The sequence below is a fragment of the Aethalodelphis obliquidens genome, unplaced genomic scaffold (genome assembly GCF_003676395.1).
Source record: "Aethalodelphis obliquidens isolate GAN/ISIS:26980383/991018 unplaced genomic scaffold, ASM367639v1 scaffold55, whole genome shotgun sequence".
Classification (NCBI taxonomy): Eukaryota; Metazoa; Chordata; class Mammalia; order Artiodactyla; family Delphinidae; genus Aethalodelphis; species Aethalodelphis obliquidens.
The window spans coordinates 1,241,658-1,261,172 of record NW_020837999.1 but is presented as its reverse complement, the minus strand read 5'-3'; the positions used below and the strand labels follow the sequence as shown (position 1 = coordinate 1,261,172).

Genomic DNA, 19,515 nt, shown 5'->3' with positions numbered 1-19,515 from the left:
ACAGAAGTAGAAAACATTTCTGACTATGCCTGGAAGGCAAATTAAGACTAGTTGTTGTTGTTCAAGCCTCCATTTGTCAGGAACTGTTGGCCTGTGTAATCTTAGAAAGTGTTACTGGGTAAATGTGATAAAACGAAGGCAATTTTAATCTCATCAAATATAGTTTAGGAATAGTGTATTTAATGAGCTAAAATGACATAAATAAAAGAAAAATTAAGAAAAAGAAGAAAATACATTATAATGAAATGACAGTGTACCCCTCAGGGCACATTGTTGCAATAGCTGAAGCTGACTAAGATCAAGCAGAAAAGTAACTTACTAAAGGCTGTGTATTTTATGGCTCATAGAATTTTTGAGATGACTGGAGAGCCAGCTCCACACCAAGCTTCTAGGAGCAGTGCTAAAACCACACCACAGAACTGGCCTGCTGAGAAAACTGCTCTAGCAGCTACTCAGCAGAGCCCTGAAGGAAACTGCTGTTTTGGTGTTCCCTCTTTGCCTGGCAAAGAATAAAGCCACCCTTTCTTTTTCCGCCAAAAAAAAAAAAAGAAAACTGCTATTTTGTATCATTTCCCCACTCATGCCACTTCTGCACCAGGGACTCAATTTTGCAACCACTGAGAAATCCACTGTCACTACCAAAAGCCACCTAAATTAGAGTCCACATGGAGCCACCTTCTTCAGGATACTCAATTTTAAAATGAAGTCTTCTACAGGGACATCAGATTGGAGACACCAGATTTCAATGCCTAAGTTCCAATGCCCAGCAAGGAAGGCTGGAAATTTCATTTTCTGGGTTCTGTCTTGGGTGACAAGAACTCATGTGGCAGGAAATTTATCAAATATCAGTGAGGGATTAAAAATAAGCTTGGGCTCCAAGAAACATGACATGTCCATTGTTAAGGAGTTTATTTAAGCCATATACCTTTCTTTCATAAAGCATTATAAAATATTGTTCAGGAAAGAACTCCGAGACTTTTTTCCAAAGCCTGATTTTTTTCAATGGCTACTAAACACTTGAAATTTGTCTAGTAGAACTAAGAAACTGAATTTATTTAATTTTAATATTTAAGTAGCAACATGAGGCTGATGGCTACCATATTGGACAACACCTGCAGATTATACATTTTAAAAAGTTTTGGTGTTTCTTCCATTTTGTTTTATGTCACATTATATAGGGTATATTTTAAAAGAAGTGCTGAAGATTGACTGCTATAGTCCATATTTTTTAAAAAGCGTACAAATGTTGCTAGACTCCTACTGACATGTAACTCTGTCTTCAGCAGTCAGGGATACAGTGAAATATTACCTCACATCTCTTAGGATGGCTGTTATCAAAAAAGACAGAAGAAAAAAATGTTGATGAGGATTTGGAGAAATTGGAACCCTTGTGCAGTGCTGGTGGGAATGTAAAATAGTTGTAACTGCTATGGAAATAGTAAAGCAGTGCCTCAAAAAATTAAGAATAGAATTACTATATGATTTAGAATTTCCACTTCTGGGTATATACCAAAAAGAATTGAAAACAAGTTCTCAAAGAGATATTTGTACACCCATGGTTATAGCAGTATTATTCACAATAGCCTAAAGATGAAAACCCAAGTTTCTAGGAACAGATGAGTGGATAAACAAAACGTGGTATATACATACAGTAGAATATTATTTAGCCTTAAAAAGGAAGGAAATTCTGAAACATGTACTAACATGGATGAACTTTGAAGACATGTTAAGTGAAGTAAGCCAATCATAAAAGGGCAAATATTGTATGATTCCACTTATATGAGGTACCTGAGTACAAATTCATGGAGACAGAAAGTAGAATGGTTGATGCTGGGGTTAAGGAGAGAAGAGAATGGGGAGTTATTATTTAATGAGTACAGAGATTCAGTTTGGGAAGGTGAAAAAGTTCTGGAGATGGACGGAAGTGATGGTCACACAACCACAACAGTGTGAATGTACTTAATGCCACTGAACTGTATACTTAAAAGTGATCCAGGGACTTCCCTGGGGGCACAGTGGTTAAGAATCCACCTGCCAGTACAGGGGACATGAGTTTGACCCCTGGTCGTGGAAGATCCCACATGCCGTGGGGCAGCTAAGCCCGTGTGCCACAACTACTGAGCCTGTGCTCTAGAGCCCGCGCACTGCGACTACTGAAGCCCGCGCGCACACTAGGGCCTGCGTGCCGCAACTACTGAACCCACATGCTGCAACTACTGAAGCCTGTGCATCTAGAGCCCGTGCTCTGCAACAAGAGAAACGACCACAATGAGAAGCCCATGTGCCGCAACTAGAGAAAGCCTGTGCACAGCAATGAAGATTCAACGCAGCCCCCCGCAAAAAAAAAAAAAAAAAAAAAAAAAAAAGGATCCAGATGGGTAAATTTTTGTATATGTATTTTTCCCAAAATTTTTTTTTTTTTTTTTTTTTTGGCTGCGTGGCTTGTGGGGATCTTAGTTCCCCAACCAGGTATTGAACCTGGGCCCACAGCAGTTAAAGCACCAAGTCCTAACCATTGGACCACCAGGGAAATCCCTTTTTGTTTTTTTAACCACAATTTTAAAAGAATAAATTTTTCAAAAGTCAGGAAGTATAGGAAGAGGTCTGGAAAGACACACACCAATCATACCTGACTGCCAGTGGTTTACTTTGAGGTGTGGAAATTGGACAGCTGAAAGTGGTTGGAGAGGATCATGTGAAATAATCACTTTACGTCCTTCTATACTGTTTGAAGTTTTGTTTTGTTGGGTTTTTTCAACTACATTCATGGACTACTTTTATAATTTCAAAAATAAGGTCAAGGGCCAAAAATGAAGATTTCCAAAATGAATTCTTCCGCAAAGACATCAGATTGGAGAAGCTTCTTCAGTGGTTCTCTCTCAGGAGGTGGTGGTACATTCATTTTCTTCTTTATACAACTTTTATACTGTCTGAACTTTTAAAATCAGTGTATGTTACTTATTGAATAAAAATAAAATATGTTAAGGGGTATAAAGCAGGAATGTAGAGGATTCTTCTCTTCCCTACTACCTAAAATCATTTTTTAAGCCGTTTAAAATTTTACCCACATTCTATCTTGGAGTAGATGAATATCCTTGAGGATTTTAAAAATTCCTTCCTTATTTATTCAACCATTCTGATTATACTACTCATTCACAATGTAAAAATGTATCATTTTTTTAATAGATCTTTATTGGAGTATAATTGCTTCACAATACTGTGTTAGTTTCTGTTGCACAACAAAGCAAATCAGCCATATGCATACACATGTCCCTTCCCTCTTGAGCCTCCCTACCCCCTTCCCTATCCCACCCCCTAGGTCATTACAAAGCACCAAGCTGATCTCCCTGTGCTATGCGGCTGCTTCCTACCAGCCAGCTCTTTTACATTCGGTAGTGTATGTATGTCAATGCTACTTTCACTTTGGCCCAGTTTCACCCTCCCAACCCATGTCCTCAAGTCTATTTTCTACCTCTGCCTCTTTATTCCTGCCCTGCAGCTAGGTTCATTAGTTCCTTGTTTTGTTTTGTTTTTAGATTCCATATATATGCGTTAGCATACGGTATTTGTTTTTCTCTTTCTGACTTACTTCATTCTGTATGACAGACTCTAGGTCCATCCACCTGACTACAAATAACTCAATTTCATTTCTTTTTATGGCTGAGTAATATTCCATTGTATATATGTGCCACATCTTCTCTATCCATTCATCTGTCGATGGACCTTTAGGTTGGTTCCATGTCCTGGCTATTGTAAATAGTGCTGCAGTGAACATTGTGGTACATGTCTCTTTTTTAATTATGGTTTTCTCAGGGTGTATACCCAGTGGTAGGATTGCTGGGTCATATGGTAGTTCTATTTTTAGTTTTTTAAGGAACCTCCATACTGTTTTCCATAGTGGTTGTATCAATTTACATTCCCACCAACAGTGCAGGAGGGTTCCCTTTTCACCACACCCTTTCCAACATTTATTGTTTCTAGATTTTTTGATGATGGCCATTCTAACTGGTGTGAGGTGATACCTCATTGTAGTTTTGATTTGCATTTCTCTAATAATTAGTGATGTTGAGCATCTTTTCATGTGCCTCTTGGCCATCTGTATGTCTTCCTTGGTGAAATGTCTATTTAGGTCTTCTGCCCTTTTTTTTTTAGAAATGAATGTTTCATTAATTTTCAGACTTTTTAAAATATAAATTTATTTATTTATTTATTCATTTTTAACTGTGTTGGGTCTTCGTTTCTGCACGAGGGCTTTCTCTAGTTGTGGCGAGCGGGGGCCACTCTTCATCACAGTGCGTGGGCCTCTCACTATCGCGGACTCTCTTGTTGCGGAGCACAGGCTCCAGACGCGCAGGCTCAGTAGTTGTGGCTCATGGGCGCAGTTGCTCCGCGGCATGTGGGATCTTCCCAGACCAGGGCTCGAACCCGTGTCCCCTGCATTGGCAGGCAGATTCTCAACCACTGCACCACCAGGGATGCCCATTCTGCCCATTTTTTTTTTTTTTTTTGCCTTATGCGGGCCTCTCACTGTTGTGGCGTCTCCCGCTGCGGAGCACAGGCTCCGGACGCGCAGGCTCAGCAGCCATGGCTCATGGGCCCACCCGCTCCGCAGCATGTGGGATCTTCCCGGACCGGGGCACGAACCCATGTCCCCTGCATCGGCAGGCGGACTCCCAACCACTGCGCCACCAGGGAAGCCCTTTCTGCCCATTTTTTAACTGGATTGTTTGTTTTTTTGGTATTGAGCTCCATGAGCTGTTTGTATATTTTGGAGATTAATCCTTTGTTGTTTCATTTGCAAAATTTTCTCCCATTCTGAGGGTTGTCTTTTTGTCTTGTTTATGGTTTCCTTTGCTGTGCAAAAGCTTTTAAGTTTAAGTGCCATTTGTTTATTTTTGTTTTTATTTCCGTTACTCTAGGAGGTGGGTCAAAAAAGATCTTGTTGTGGTTTATGTCAAAGAGTGTTTTTCCTATGTTTTTCTTTAAGAGTTTTATAGTGTCTGGTATTACATTTAAGTCTTTAATCCATTTGGAGTTTATTTTTGTGCATGGTGTTAGGTAGTGTTTTCACTTCATTCTTTTACCTGTAGCTGTCCAGTTCTCCCAGCACCACTTATTGAAGAGGCTGTCTTTTCTCCATTGTATGTTCTTGCCTCCTTTGTCGTAAATTAGGTGCCCATAAGTGCGTGGGTTTATCTCTGGGCATTCTATCCTGTACCATTGATTATTTCTGTTTTTGTGCCAGTACCGTACTGTCTTGATTACTGTAGCTTTGTGGTATAGTTTGAAGTTGGGGAGCCTTATGCCTCCAGCTCCATTTTTCTTTCTCAAGATTGCTTTGGCTATTCAGAGTCTTTTGTATTTCCATGCGAATTGTAAAATTTTTTTGTTCTAATTCTGTGAAGAATGCTATTGGTAGTTTGATAGAGATTGCACTGCATCTGTAGATTGCTTTGGGTAGTATAGTCATTTTCACATTATTGATTCTTCCAATACAAGAACATGGTATATTTCTCCATCTGTTTATGTCATCTTTGATTTCTTTCATCAGTGTTTTATAGTTTTCTGAGTACAGGTCTTTTGCCTCCTTAGGCAGGTTTATTCCTAGGTATTTTATTCTTTTTGTTGCAGTGGCAAATGAGAGTGCTTCCTTAATTTCTATTTCTGATTTTCCGTTGTTGGTGATAAGAATGCCAGATATTTCCGTGCATTAATTTTGTGTCCTACAACCTTACCAAATTCATTGATTAGTTCTAGTAGTTTTCTGGTGGCATCTTTAGGATTTTCTACATATAGTATTATGTCATCGTCAAACAGCGACAGTTTTACTTCTTCTTTTCCAATTTGTATTCCTTTTATTTCTTTTTCTTCTCTGATTGCTATGGGTAGGACTTCCAAAACTATGTTGAATAAGAGTGGCGAGCATGGTCATCCTTGTCTTGTTCCTGATCTTAGTGGAAATGCTTTCAGTTTTTCACCATTGAGTATGATGTTTGCTGTGGGTTTGTCATATATGGCCTTTATTATGTTGAGGTAGGTTCCTTCTATGCCCATTTTCTGGTGAGTTTTTATCATAAATGAGTGTTGAATTTTGTCACAAGCTTTTTCTGCGTCTATTGAGATGATCATATGGTTTTTATTCCTTAATTTGGTAATGTGGTGTATCACATTGATTGATTTGTGTATATTGAAGAATCCTTGCATCCCTGGGATATATCTCACTTGATCATGGTGTATGATCCTTTTAATGTGCTGTTGGATTCTGTTTGCTAGTATTTTGTTCAGGATTTTTGCATCTATGTTCATCAGTGATATTGAATTTTCTTTTCTTGTGATATCTTTTTCTGGTTTTGGTATCAGGGTGGTTGTGGCTTCGTAGAATGAATTTGGGAGTGTTTCTCCCTCTGCAATTTTTTGGAAGAGTTTGAGAAGGATCAGTGTTAGCTGTTCTGTAAATGTTTGATAGAATTCGCCTGTGAAGCCATCTGGTCCTGGACTTTTGTTTGCTGGAAGACTTTTAATTATGGTTTCAATTTCATTACTTGTGATAGGTCTGTTTATATTTTCCAGTTCTTCCTGGTTCAGTCTAGGAAAATTGTACCTTTCCAAGAATTTGTCCATTTCTTCATGGTTCTCCATTTCATTGGCATATAGTTGTCTGGAGTAGTCGCTTATAATCCTTTGTATTTCTGCAGTGTCAGTTGTGATTTCTCCTTTTTCATTTCTAATTTTATTGATTTACATCCTCTCCCTTTTTTTCTTGATGAGGCTGGCTAAGGGTTTATCAATTTTGTTTATCTTCTTAAAGAACCAGCTTTTAGTTTTATTGATCTTTGCTCTTGTTTTCTTCGTTTGTGTTTCATTTATTTCTGCTCTGATCTTTATGAATCTCTTTCTTTCTACTGACTTTGGGTTTTCTTTGTTTTTCTTTCTCTAGTTGTTTTAAGTGTAGGGTTAGATTGTTTATTTGAGATATTTGTTTCTTGAGGTGAGATTGTATTGCTATAAACTTCCCTCTTAGAACTGCTTTTGCTGTGTCCCATAGGTTTTGGGTCGTCATGTTTTCATTGTCATTTGTTTCTATGTATTTTTTAATTTCTTCTTTGTTCTTCAGTGATCTCTTGGTTATTTAGTAGCACACTATTTAGCCTCCATGTATTTGTGTTTTTTACAGTATTTTTTCTGTAATTGATTTCCAACCTCATAGCATTGCGGTCAGAAAAGATGCTTGATACGATTTCAGTTTTCTTAAATTTTCCGAGGCTTGATTTGTGACCCAAGATGTGATCTATCCTGGAGAATGTTCCGTGTGCACTTGAGAAGAAAGTGTATTCTGCCACTTTGGGGTGGAATGTTCTATAAATATCAGTTAGATCTGTCTGGTCTGTTGTGTCATTTAAAGTGTGTGTTTCCTTATCTATTTTCTATTTGGATGATCTGTCCATTGGTGTAAGCAGGGTGTTAAAGTCCCCTACTATTATTGTGTTACTGTCAATTTCTCCTTTCATGGTTGTTAGCATTTGCCTTATTTATTGAGCTGCTCCTATGTTGGGTGCATAAACATTTATAATTATTATATCTTCTTCTTGGATTGATCCTTTGATCATGAAGTAGTGTCTCTCCTTATCTCTTGTAGCAGTCTTTATTTTAAAGTCTACTTTATCTCATACAAGTATTGCTACTCCAGCTTTCTTTTGATTTCCATTTGCATGGAATATCTTTTTCCATCCCTCCACTTTCAGTCTGTATGTGTCCCTAGGTCTGAAGTGGGTCTCTTGTAGACAGCATATATATGGCTCTTATTGTTTTGTATCCATTCAGCCAGTCTGTATCTTTTAGTTGGGGCATTTAATCCATTTACATTCCAGGTTATTATCGATATGTATGTTCCTATTACCATTTTCTTCATTGTTTTGGGTTTGCTTTTGTGGGTCTTTTTCTTCTCTTGTGTTTCCCACTTAGGTTTCTTTAGCATTTGTTGTAAAGCTGGTTTGGTGGTGCTGAATTCTCTTAGCTTTTGCTTGTCTGAAAAGCTTTTGGTTTCTCCATCGAATCTGAATGGGATCCTTGCCAGGTAGAGTAATCTTGGTTGTAGGTTTTTCTTTCATCACTTTAAGTATGTCCTGCCACTCCCTTCTGGCCTGCAGAGTTTCTGCTGAAAAATCAGCTGATAACCTTATGGGGATTCCTTTGTATGTTATTTTTTGTTTTTCCCTCACTGCTTTTAATATTTTTTCTTTGAATTTAATTTTTGTTAGTTTGATTAATATGTGTCTTGGTGTGTTTTTCCTAGGGTTTATCCTGAATGGTACTCTCTGTGCTTCCTGGACTTGAGTGACTATTTCCTTTCCCATGTTAGGGAAGTTTTCAACTATAATCTCTTCAAATATTTTCTTTTTCTCTTCTTCTTCTGGGAACCCTATAATTCGAATGTTGATGCATTTAGTATTGTCCCAGATATCTCTGAGATTGTCTTCAATTCTTTTCATTCTTTTTTCTTTCTTCTGCTTCCTGGCAGTTATTTCCACCATTTTTTCTTCCAGCTCACTTATTCATTCTTCTGCCTCAGTTATTCTGTTATTGATTCCTTCTAGTGTATTTTTCATTTCAGTTATTGTGTTGTTCACCTCTGTTTGTTCTTTAGTTCTTCTAGATCTTTGTTAAACATTTCTTGTATTTTCTCAATCCGTGCCTCCATTCTGATTCTGGATCATCTTTACTGTTGTTACTCTGAATTCTTTTTTAGGTAGATTGTCTATTTCCTCTTCATTTATTTGGTTTTGTAGGTTTTTACTTTGCTCCTTCATCTGTGACATATTTTCTTCCCATCTCCTTTTTTTTTTTTTTTTTTTTAATTTTAATGAGTGGGATTGTGTTCCTGTCTTAATGGTTGTTTGGCCTGAGGCTTCCAACACTGGAGTTTGTAGGCTGTTGGGTAGAGCTGGGTCTTGGTGCTGAGATGAGGAGCTCTGTGAGACCTCACTCCGATGAATATTCCCTAGGGTCTGAGGTTCTCTGTTAGTTCAATGGTTCAGACTCAAATCTCCCACCGCAAGAGCTTTGGCCCAACCCCAGGCTCATGAACCAAGATCCAACAAACCGCCTGGGGCAGCAAAAAAAAAAAAAAAAGAACAGTAACAAAGTAAAAAATAAAGTTAGACTAGGAAACTAACAGATATGTTAGGAAGAATATAAAAATAAAAATATAGATGAATCAACACCTGGAAGGTATATCAGTACCACAATAGTAAAAAAGAGGAGAGAAAAGAAAAAAGGGTGGAGTAGGGGGGGAGGAAGGCCTTGGCTGTGGAGGGCGGGGCCTAAGCAAAGGCGAGGTTTGGGTGGTGGGCGGGGCCAATGCTCAGGACCCACAGGGCTGGAAAAGGCCCTGGGGGCTGTGACGGTTGGGGCTTAGGCTCAAGGAACAGAAGGGACCCAGGTGTGCCCCCCACCGCTGGTCTTAGAGGGCAGGGTACCTCACTGGGAGCGCAGCAGGCTTCCTGGGCTCAAGTGCGTGGGGCACACAGTGTCCTGTCCTTTCCTGCTCCTCCAATCTGGGAGGGTGCCTCCCCGCTGACTTTCCTGATCTCCCTGCATTCCCTCCTATGCCCCCAAGGACCTACGTGGCCTGGAGGGGGACTTTGGAGGACAGGGGACAGGCCTGGGAGCTCAACAGGCTCCCTCTGCCCAAGTGGGCGGGGCAATTGCCCTCCAAAAAGACATCTTTTAAAATTTTTAACTGAAATGCTTTTAGATGTTAGGTCATCCTTGTTTATTGAAGTGAAACATTCTTTGGGATATAGGTATTTCTTTTGCTAAATAAACTTATTTTATGAATTTCAGGCCCGAAGTCTTCAGTGATATTTTTGGAATTGAGTATACCAAATGTTATCAGTATTGACCCAAAGTGTGATATAACCTAATCTTTGTGGGACATTGTATCCATAGTGATAAAGAAGGAAAGCAGTGTACATTCTTAAGGTTAGACAAGTATAATGTCAAGAATTTTACGTTAAGTGTCAAAAGTATTTGTTTTTTTAGAGGAGAGGCCACAATGGACAGGAAATTCCAGAGGCAAGGCAGTACTACAAATTCTGAAAGTGCTGAGTAAAATTCATAATATATCTCCATCAGTGCATGCAGTTCATTCATTTTTATTGCTGTGCAGCATTTCAGTTTATAAATATACCACAAATTACTTATTTTACTTAGTTTTTGACTATTATAACAATACTACTAGTAACCATGTACATGTTTCCTGCTGCATGTATACAAGATTTATCTAGGATTTATACCTAGAAGTGGAATTGCTAGATCATAGAGTGTTTTCATCTTTGCCAAATACTCCCAAATTTCTTTCCAAAGTGGTTGGATTGATTCCGTTTCTAAATGAATATATGAGTTGTAATTGCCGTGCATCTTTACATTCAGGTTGTCAGTCATTATCATTGCTGATTATATGTTACAGATATCTTCTCTCAGTTTGCATCAGCCAAAATTCTTAGACTAGTGGATATTATAGTAAATGTGATTCACTAAGTGGTGGGATTAAAAATTATATCTAAATGCAACTAATGAAATTATGCTGAAAACAAATGTGAAGTTTAACAGATGAACATGTCCCTTGACCAAGATTGTGTACTTTTTCTTGTTTTCACCCTCTTCTAGAAATAGTGAGTGAAACAGAATCTCCAGTACCTTCCTACTCTCATCTACACAGTGAAAGCTCTATTCCAGAAGAATTGGGCAGCCCTGCTGTTGAATATATACCATCTGAACCTATAGTTCAGGAGCAGCCTGGAAGTCCAGATCACAGTATACTTACTGAAGAAATGGTTTTTTCACAAGAACTGGAATCTTCTACCTCACCTAGTAAACATGTAAGTTAATATATATTTATATCTTAAAGCTTCTTTAGAAAAAAACCTGCCTGAAAGGTATATTATTAACAGTTATATTCTTGCTATTAAAGGACAGCATTGACTATCACCCATACCTGTAACATATACTATATGACAGTTAAGTAGAAATAAAGCTTTTCCTTGACTCCTAAAGATTTATAAATATATGAATTTTAGCTTTAGGGGCAGTTATAAAATTATATGCTGTGAAGTTTTTAATATTTAGGGGATAGGAACTTCTAAAGTTTTTAATAAAGATAATATGTGAGACAATACAAGTTCTTATTATAGTCTGTTTTGTCATGTAATAGAAACAATAAGACCTTAAACCACACCAGTGTGCCTTTTCTTTTTTTTTTTTTAACATCTTTATAGGAGTATAATTGCTTTACAATGGTGTGTTAGTTTCTGCTTCACAACAAAATGAATCAGTTTTTTATATATATATATATATATATATATATATATATATATATATATATTTATCCATCTCTTCCCGCTTGCGTCTCCCTCCCTCCCACGCTCCCTATCCCACCCCTCTAGGTGGTCACAAAACACTGAGCTGATCTCCCTGTGCTATGCAGCTGCTTCCCACTAGCTATCTCTTTTACATGTGGTAGTGTATATATGTCAGTGCTACTCTCTCACTTCGACCCAGCTTATCCTTCCCCCTCCCCGTGTCCTCAAGTCCATTCTCTACATCTGTGTCTTTATTCCTGTCCTGCCCCTGGGTTCATCAGAACCTTTTTTTTTTTTTTTTTTAGATTCCATATATATGTGTTAGCGTACGGTATTTGTTTTTCTCTTTCTGACTTACTTCACTCTGTATGACAGACTCTAGGTCCGTCCACCTCAATACAAATAGTTCAATTTTGTTTCTTTTTATAGCGTAACAATATTAAATATTATAAGTGAACACAAACATTGTTAAAGCCTCTTTGTGTTTAAAAAAAAGAATCCATCTAAATTCAGTGTGTCTTAAAGTCACTTCTATAATAAGAAGTAATATTTATTGAGTGTTTACTTACCAAGTGCCAGGTAGTATGCTGAATGCCTTATGTAGATTATCCTCACAACAATTCTTTAGATTTTAAGCCCCACTCTGAAGCTTAGCAGGCTAAGAAACTTGCCCATAGTCACAGGGATAGGAAGTGGTGATAGCTAGGAATCAAATCAGACATTCTCACTTCCACTTGATATCAAGGTAGAAATTACACCCTTTGTAATAAATAATCTCATTTGGGCAGTCTTCTTATGCTCTTTTTCTTCCCTTCCCGCTTCCATTTCTCCTTCTTTCCTTCCATAAAAGTAGTACATTAGTATATTTAAATTTTTTTTCAGTTTTATTGACATGCAATTGACACACAGCACTGTGTGAGTTAAAGGTGTACAGCATAATAACTTGACATATATTTATATATTGTGAAATGATTACCACAATAAGTTTAGTTAATATCCATCACCTCATATAGTTACAAAAAGTTTTTTTCCTTGTGATGAGAACTTTTAGGATCTACTCTTTTAGCACCTTTCAAATATACCATATAGCAGTGTTAACTATAGTCATCATGTTGTACATTACATCCCCAGTACCTATATGTCTTATAACTGGAAGCTTATACTTTTCAACCAGCTTCACCCAGTTCCCCCACCTCTCCACCCCCACCTCTGCTGATCACAAGTCTGATCTCTTTTTCTATGAGTTTGGGTTTTTTTAGATTCCACATATAAGTGAGATCATATAGTATTTGTCTTTCTCTCTCTGACTTATTTCACTTAGTACAATGCCCTCAAGATCCATCCGTGTTGTCTCAAATGACAGGATTTCTGGTTTGTTTGGGTTTTTTAATGGCTGAATAGTATTTGTGTGTGTGCATGTGTGTGTGTTTGTGTGTGTGTGTATGTCATATTTTCTTTATCCATTCATCTGTTAATGAAGACCTACCGTATGATCCAGCAAATTCAGTTCTGGATATATATCTGAAGGAAGTGAAATTACTATGTCGAAGAGATATCTGCACCCCCATATTTAGTATTTTTAAAGTTAAAATGAATAAGGGGGTAAGTATCACTGATTCAGTAGCCACTCATAATTTATTATAAACATTTTTTAAAAGCATGCTTTTTTATAACTTTTTTCTCTACCTTTAAAAAGCCAAGATCTTATCCTTAGTATATTTTGCAAACTTTTTTCACTTTTTATTTCATAAAGTTATTTAAAACTCTTTGTAAATATTATCTTCAACTGGTTCGTATCTTGAATTTTAAATAGAATTTTACAACTGTATCACAAAACGGTTCCCATTTGATTTTCTGTTTGAACAGTCACCTCCTAAAAGCTGCACATCTGTGTCAAAGCAGGAGTCTAGCAAAGGAAGTCATAGAACTGGAGGACAATGTCATCTACCCGTCAAGTCCCATCAACACTGTTATAGTTGGTCAGATGAGTCATTATCTATGACACAGTCAGGTAAGACTAACAAGGAGGAGTTAGTTTTCTTTGCACTATATTTGAATTCCTCTTTAATAAGCTTTGTCTAACTGTATGGCTGGTAAAATGTTATTCTTTGTTTCATTTGTAAAGACTTTTTTCTTGCCAAGACTAAATGGCATAATTCTTTGCTTTTCATTGATAATTATATCCCTAATTACACCAATATGATAAATTGTTATATTCTTGGATGTTAATAGTCATTTATTCATCACACATTCTTTGAATTTTTGGTGTGTGTCAGGCACTGACTGCTTATGTGTTCCCATAGTGCTCTGCTCTTCAACTTGTTATACCAGGCAACACATAAATTGTAATCAAACTTTACACAGCAGGTTTCCCCTACTAGAATATAGACTTCTGCAAAGGAAAGTCCTATGTTTTAACAGTTGTAGCAGCAGGCCCTAGCAGGTACTTTGCATTGCACATAGTAGGTATTTATTAAATGTTTCTTGAATGATTTAATGATGACCGTGAGGAGAAATAGGAGGTGGTAGAGCAGGGTAGCATAAGACTAAAGGGAGGAAAAGTAGAGAAGAGACTGCACATGGCAGTGGGGAGCATTATCTGTTTTCCCATAACCTCTATCATACTGTAAATCTCTGTGGCATATAGATTACGAAAGAATAAACAGCCTTTACTCTAGAAGACTTGATTCAAGGCATTGATCGTGGGAGGCATATCTAGACAGACAATACTTGGTTTATGTAGGATTCTGAGAGAGATTAATACCATGTTGAGTGTATGTCTTTTGAGTTCATTTTCAGTTTTCTTTTGAGAGTAGACATTTAGTAAAGGAAAAGTGAAAAATACTATTCATTTTTTGATCTTTGATTCTATTCTGTACCCCCTTTGTTTTCAATGTTTTAAACAGTAATAAATCATGGATTTTTCCCCATGCCCATATTTATAGATCTCCTTTATTCTTTGAATAACTGCATAATATTTCAAAGGGTAGGTATACCATAATTTATTTAACCATTTCCCTAGTGATAGTCATGTAGGTTTTCTCAAAATTTTCAATATTTCAAATAATGCTGTAATGAACATCTTCATTTATATAGATCCCTGTTGAATATTTCAGTAGGAATAAATTCTTAGAAATGGAATTACTGGATCAAGCCAGTAATTAAAGTTGAAGAATGTTGTCTGTCATATTTAAATTGGTTTTTTTTAAGATTTATTTATTGTTTATTGTATTTATTTTGGGGTGTGTCAGGTCTTAGTTGCAGCACGCGGGATCTTTGTTGAGACATGGGGGATCTTTGTTGAGACATGGGGTATCTTCATTGTGGTGCGTGGGCTTCTCTCTAGTTGTGGTGTGCAGGTTTCTCTCTAGTTGTGGCATGCAGGTTTTCTCTTCTCTAGTTGTGGCGCACGGGTTAAAGAGCGTGTAGGCTCTGTAGTTGGCAGCATGCGGGCTCTAGTTGAGGCGCGTGAGCTCAGTAGTTGTGGCACACAGCTTAGTTGCCCCGCGGCATGTGGGATCTTAGTTCCCTGACCAGGGATTGAACCCACGTTCCCTGCATTGCAAGGCAGATTCTTTACCACTGGACCACCAGGGAAGTCCCTGTCATATTTATCTGTTGCAAGTGATTAGCATTTTTATATATTTGCTTTCATGTACTCTGGTGAAAAGTTACTGCCAGTAGAATAATATGTCAGTGGACATAAACTTGATACTTGGAAATATGGATTCTCATCATGGCTCTATTACATACTGATGACTCTCTTTAAGTTTCCTTCCCATATTAGATAATCTTTTCTATCTGTAGCAATGGAAAATAATATCTTAACCATCCTTGCATGAGTTATGCAACAAGGATTAATGATAATATTTATAAGATACTGTTTTATTGGTAAAACATATTTAAGCAAGAACAGCTTTAGAAAAACAGCTCTGAGATTTTTCAACTATAATGCCATCTACCTATTCATGATGACATCATTTATATGCAGTATTTATGGAAGTGGTAAATTTTAATGTAGTGGAGTTATATAATACCTTTCTCACTTAAGTGATGGAGAGTTTGTTATAAACCAAATTAATACAGTCAGCATGTGTCAGATAATCAAACTTAATTTTTTTTTTTCTTTTTTTTTTGCGGTACACGGGCCTTTCACTGTTGTGGCCTCTCCCGTTGCGGAGCACAGGCTCCAGACGCACAGGCTCAGCGGCCATGGCTCACAGGCCCAGCCGCTCCGCGGCATGTGGGATCTTCCCAGACCGGGGCACGAACCCATGTCCCCTGCATCGGCAGGCGGACTCTCAACCACTGCACCACCAGGGAAGCCCCCGAACTTAATTTTTGATTGAGTTATTCTGTCCATCTGCTTATTCTGTCTTGATGTGTTTCAACAAACTGAAGTATCATTTACCTGCCACTTCCCCTGTCCCCTCACCTTCCAAAAAACCCTGTAGGAGAGAATTTCATAAAGACAATGCATTCATCTAGAAAGTCTCTTGGATTAAAAAAAAAAAATTATAGAGATTCTCTTAGATGTTACTGATGATAAACACTGTTGTAATACTAGATTTGGGCATATATAAAATGTATTCCCATTCACTCTCATAGACTTTTACTTAATCTCTACCCTTCATTTGTAGGATTTTCGTTTCTTTAGTACTTAAAAATAAAAACATTTCCCAAGGTCTTTCATCTAAAACTTGAAGTTTCTCATCATCTGCTATTAAATCTTCACAATCATAGATGATAAAGATATTTTTATTTTAAAAAATCACTGTTGACATATCCAATTTTTAAAATATATTCATTTAAAATAAACTTTTTGGGGGCAGAGTTGAAACTAAGTCTGTGGGAGTGTAGTAGTCTCCTATAAAATTTTATCAAAGTAACATCTCAAGTTTTGGAAGCACATAAAGAATACACAGTTAAAAGAATACACAGCTGTAGAAGATGCAAAGATATGGGTTTATACTTCATTTTAGAAAGATTATAATTTTTTGCCCAGCCTACAGTCCTACCCCCAATTATTGTACTAGAATCATCAGTTAAATCACTGTAAAGCTTACCGCTAAGGTTCAGTCTTTTAACCCTGAAACCAATTGATTATTTTCTTCAGAAATTAAAAGAAAGCATGAGCAGGATATTCAGTTGATATCTCATCTCTACAACCTTTTTTAGTTTTAAACCAAAAAATATGTTACATAAAATATGGCTACATAAAAATGTTTGTTTTATGTGTGCTAGTACTACCACCATTTACTGAGCTGTAATAGTCGTCCAGGTACTGTGCTACATGCTTTATATACCTTATTTAATTTTCACATCAATTCTAGAAATTGGTAAGTGTCAAACACCTTACCGATTACTAGTAATAGATCCTGAGTTGAAAATGGCCTTTATTGTTACTTCATTTTATGAGTGTTGATCACTAAGTAGTAAACTTTGCCCATGCTAAGGGCTCAGTCTGATGCGACTACTGGTATAAGATGGATATAACTTCCTAGTATACCTTAAGTTAGGACATAAAAGTGGCAGGAACTTAGATGTCATTATTTGTAATCCAGATATTTAGATCACATTGCAAAAAAAGACTATTATCTTTTTAAAATAAATTCTGTGACTAGTTCTATGCAGTTTAATCTGAAGTGCTTGAAAAAACCTGATTGTTTATGATATAATGTTGTAATGTACATCTGAGTCTTCAGATTTGTATACAATAGTATTTCTCTTATAAGACTATTAAATGTCTCACTCATTAAATGACACCATTGTGTGATTCAGGGAGGAGGTGTGAGGAACAGTCTTTTTTTTTTTTTCTATGTAATTTCCATGTGTAGTGAAATAAACAGTGTTTTTAAATGATACTTATTTTTATAAGATATGCATGACACTTACAATGAAATGTCTTTTTCATGATTTTGCTATGACTGGACATCTACTTTGTGTGTATATATGTGTCTGAATTGTTGGGAAGAAAATAAGATTTAACTAGTTTCATTTCAGTTATTTTAAATATTTTAAGAACTTCCAAAGAAAGCTTACTGCAGAGTATATTTCTTTATAATTTTTCTCTCTCCTTTTATGTGATGTTAAGACATCAGCTGATGACTCACAATCAATTTAAAATGTTAAAATTTCACTTTGATTTTAATATGACTTAAAAACTATCAAACTACTATTAATAACCAAGAGGAATTACAGTTAAATATGGCTGTCTTGTCACCAGGAACTAAATCCTTGCAGAATGTCCAAAGTTTACTAACCAAAAGTTTTTCAACTTCCAGCTGCTTATCTTATCAAGAACAGGGTACCTTGAGATTTATTTGCAGTTTCAAATAGTGCAATTAGAAAGTGAAAACAGATAGGAAGACACCCACCCTCCCCATAGAGATTTAGGGGAAAAGAAAGGATGCAAATCACTAATAATTTTTTTCTGAAGCTCAAATTTTAAATGTTAGATTGACTTTACATTGGTGCTTTTTATTAATAGTTACTGAGTTAACTTTATTTTTAAGTTAAATAAAAAGATTCTGTATCTCTTTTAGAAACTACATCTGACCAGAGTGACATTGAAGGTAGGATCAGAGCCCTGAAGGATGAGCTGCGGAAAAGAAAATCAGTTGTGGACCAACTGAAGAAGGAACAGAAAAAAAGGCAAAAGGAAAGACTGAAAGCCCAAGAAGCCAGTCTAATCAAACAATTGGAGGTTAGAAATAAGAAGAAAGGGGTTTAATTTCAAGGCTAATATAAATGTGAACCCTGAAATGTTTTTAGTGTTGTTAATAAAGTAATGGATTAGAATTTTTCAATATTAATTTTGTACCACATTTTAACCTAACTTTAAAAAAAAATCTGAACAAACTCTTGCTTGAAAGATTAAATTAAATATTAAATTAAAATGTTAAATATTATAATATCAGGTATTAAAGTAAATAGTAAAAGTATTAAAATAAGTTTTTTTTCTAAAGAAGAAAGATTAGGCCTATGAAAGAAAAATTGATATCCGCGTCCTCTAAAGCAAAGAACCGTTAGATAAATAATCCTCGCTGTTGGAACTGTTACTGCCTTTTTTTTTTTTAAAGCGGAGTGGTGTTTCATGCCACACGACTTATTAGTACGACTCTTTGTACTGTTTGAATGGCTCCTAAATAATAACTCTAAACTTGACTTTCCTTAACCTAGCAACCTTCCCTGATCCTACCCCAGTCTGGAAACCTAGTTTTTATGTCTTCCTCATTCTGTTTTCTCCCATCCATTCAGTCACCAGATCCCATTGGTACTTTTTTCATAAATCTTCTTGCTTGTCCCTTTCCGTTCCTACTGCCATCAAGCTATTTGGGGCCCTTATGTCCTCTTGCCTCTGTTGTCTACATAGCCTCTTAAATGTCCCTGCCTCTGGTCGCTTCCCTATAGCTTACATGCATTCTGCCAGCCTAGTGTTCCTAAACACCACATTCATTATAGAACCGGTCTGAACTTCCTGCTCATCATAAGAATCCCTTCTCATGGCCTGACCTGATCATTCAGCTTCTATCCAGACACTTCCAGTAATAGCAAATTTCAGATTTTCAAGGCAGTTGGTTTCATCGGTTGGACTCGAGGTGCTCTAAGTGTTAGAAAGCTCTTTGTTATGCTTAGCCAGAATTTCTGTTCTTTTAATCATCCTTGTGTGGTAACACCAAACATGTGTCCTCCTACATTAATTAATCAGGTGCATATTTATGTGCTGGAAACTCAGCTAATTACTTTACACGTATTTTTCATTTTATCCTCAAAGTAACAAGGTGTAGATATTACTATCCCTCTTTTACAGATGAGGAAACTAAGTTTTAGTGAGATTAATGATATCCAGAGACACACAGCTCACATGTGTTAAAACTAGGATTTTAATCTAGCTCGAATTCCAAATTCTGTGCCCCTGCTGTTACACTACATTATCTTCCACATAGAAAATAGACCTGCTAACAGATCTGGAGAAGATAGACGTTTACACAGGCACACAATACAGAGATGGGAATGGGAATTGTAACTTGCACATATGTTTAGAAGTAAGAAAAAGTGGTTAAGATTCAGTGGCCATGCTGAGAAGTTCATGTTGGAAAGTAGTGAGGAACAAAATTTAAAAATAAAGATCATGTTCAGGGCCTTAGAAACC

At 36.8% G+C, this 19,515-nt stretch overlaps 1 protein-coding gene across 4 annotated transcripts in view; it reads left to right on the top strand.

Moving 5' to 3' along the window:
* CEP350 (centrosomal protein 350) overlaps positions 1-19,515 on the top strand; it is a 139,927-nt gene that overhangs the window by 89,700 nt on the left and 30,712 nt on the right. For 3 of the 4 annotated variants that reach the window (XM_027086155.1, XM_027086154.1, XM_027086156.1), the window contains 4 exons: positions 2,797-2,886; positions 10,669-10,880; positions 13,227-13,371; positions 17,906-18,066. In XM_027086155.1, the coding sequence (XP_026941956.1) occupies positions 2,797-2,886; positions 10,669-10,880; positions 13,227-13,371; positions 17,906-18,066 (608 nt within the window). The remainder of the gene's footprint in view (positions 1-2,796; positions 2,887-10,668; positions 10,881-13,226; positions 13,372-17,905; positions 18,067-19,515) is intronic. The other variant, XM_027086157.1, reaches the window with a different exon arrangement.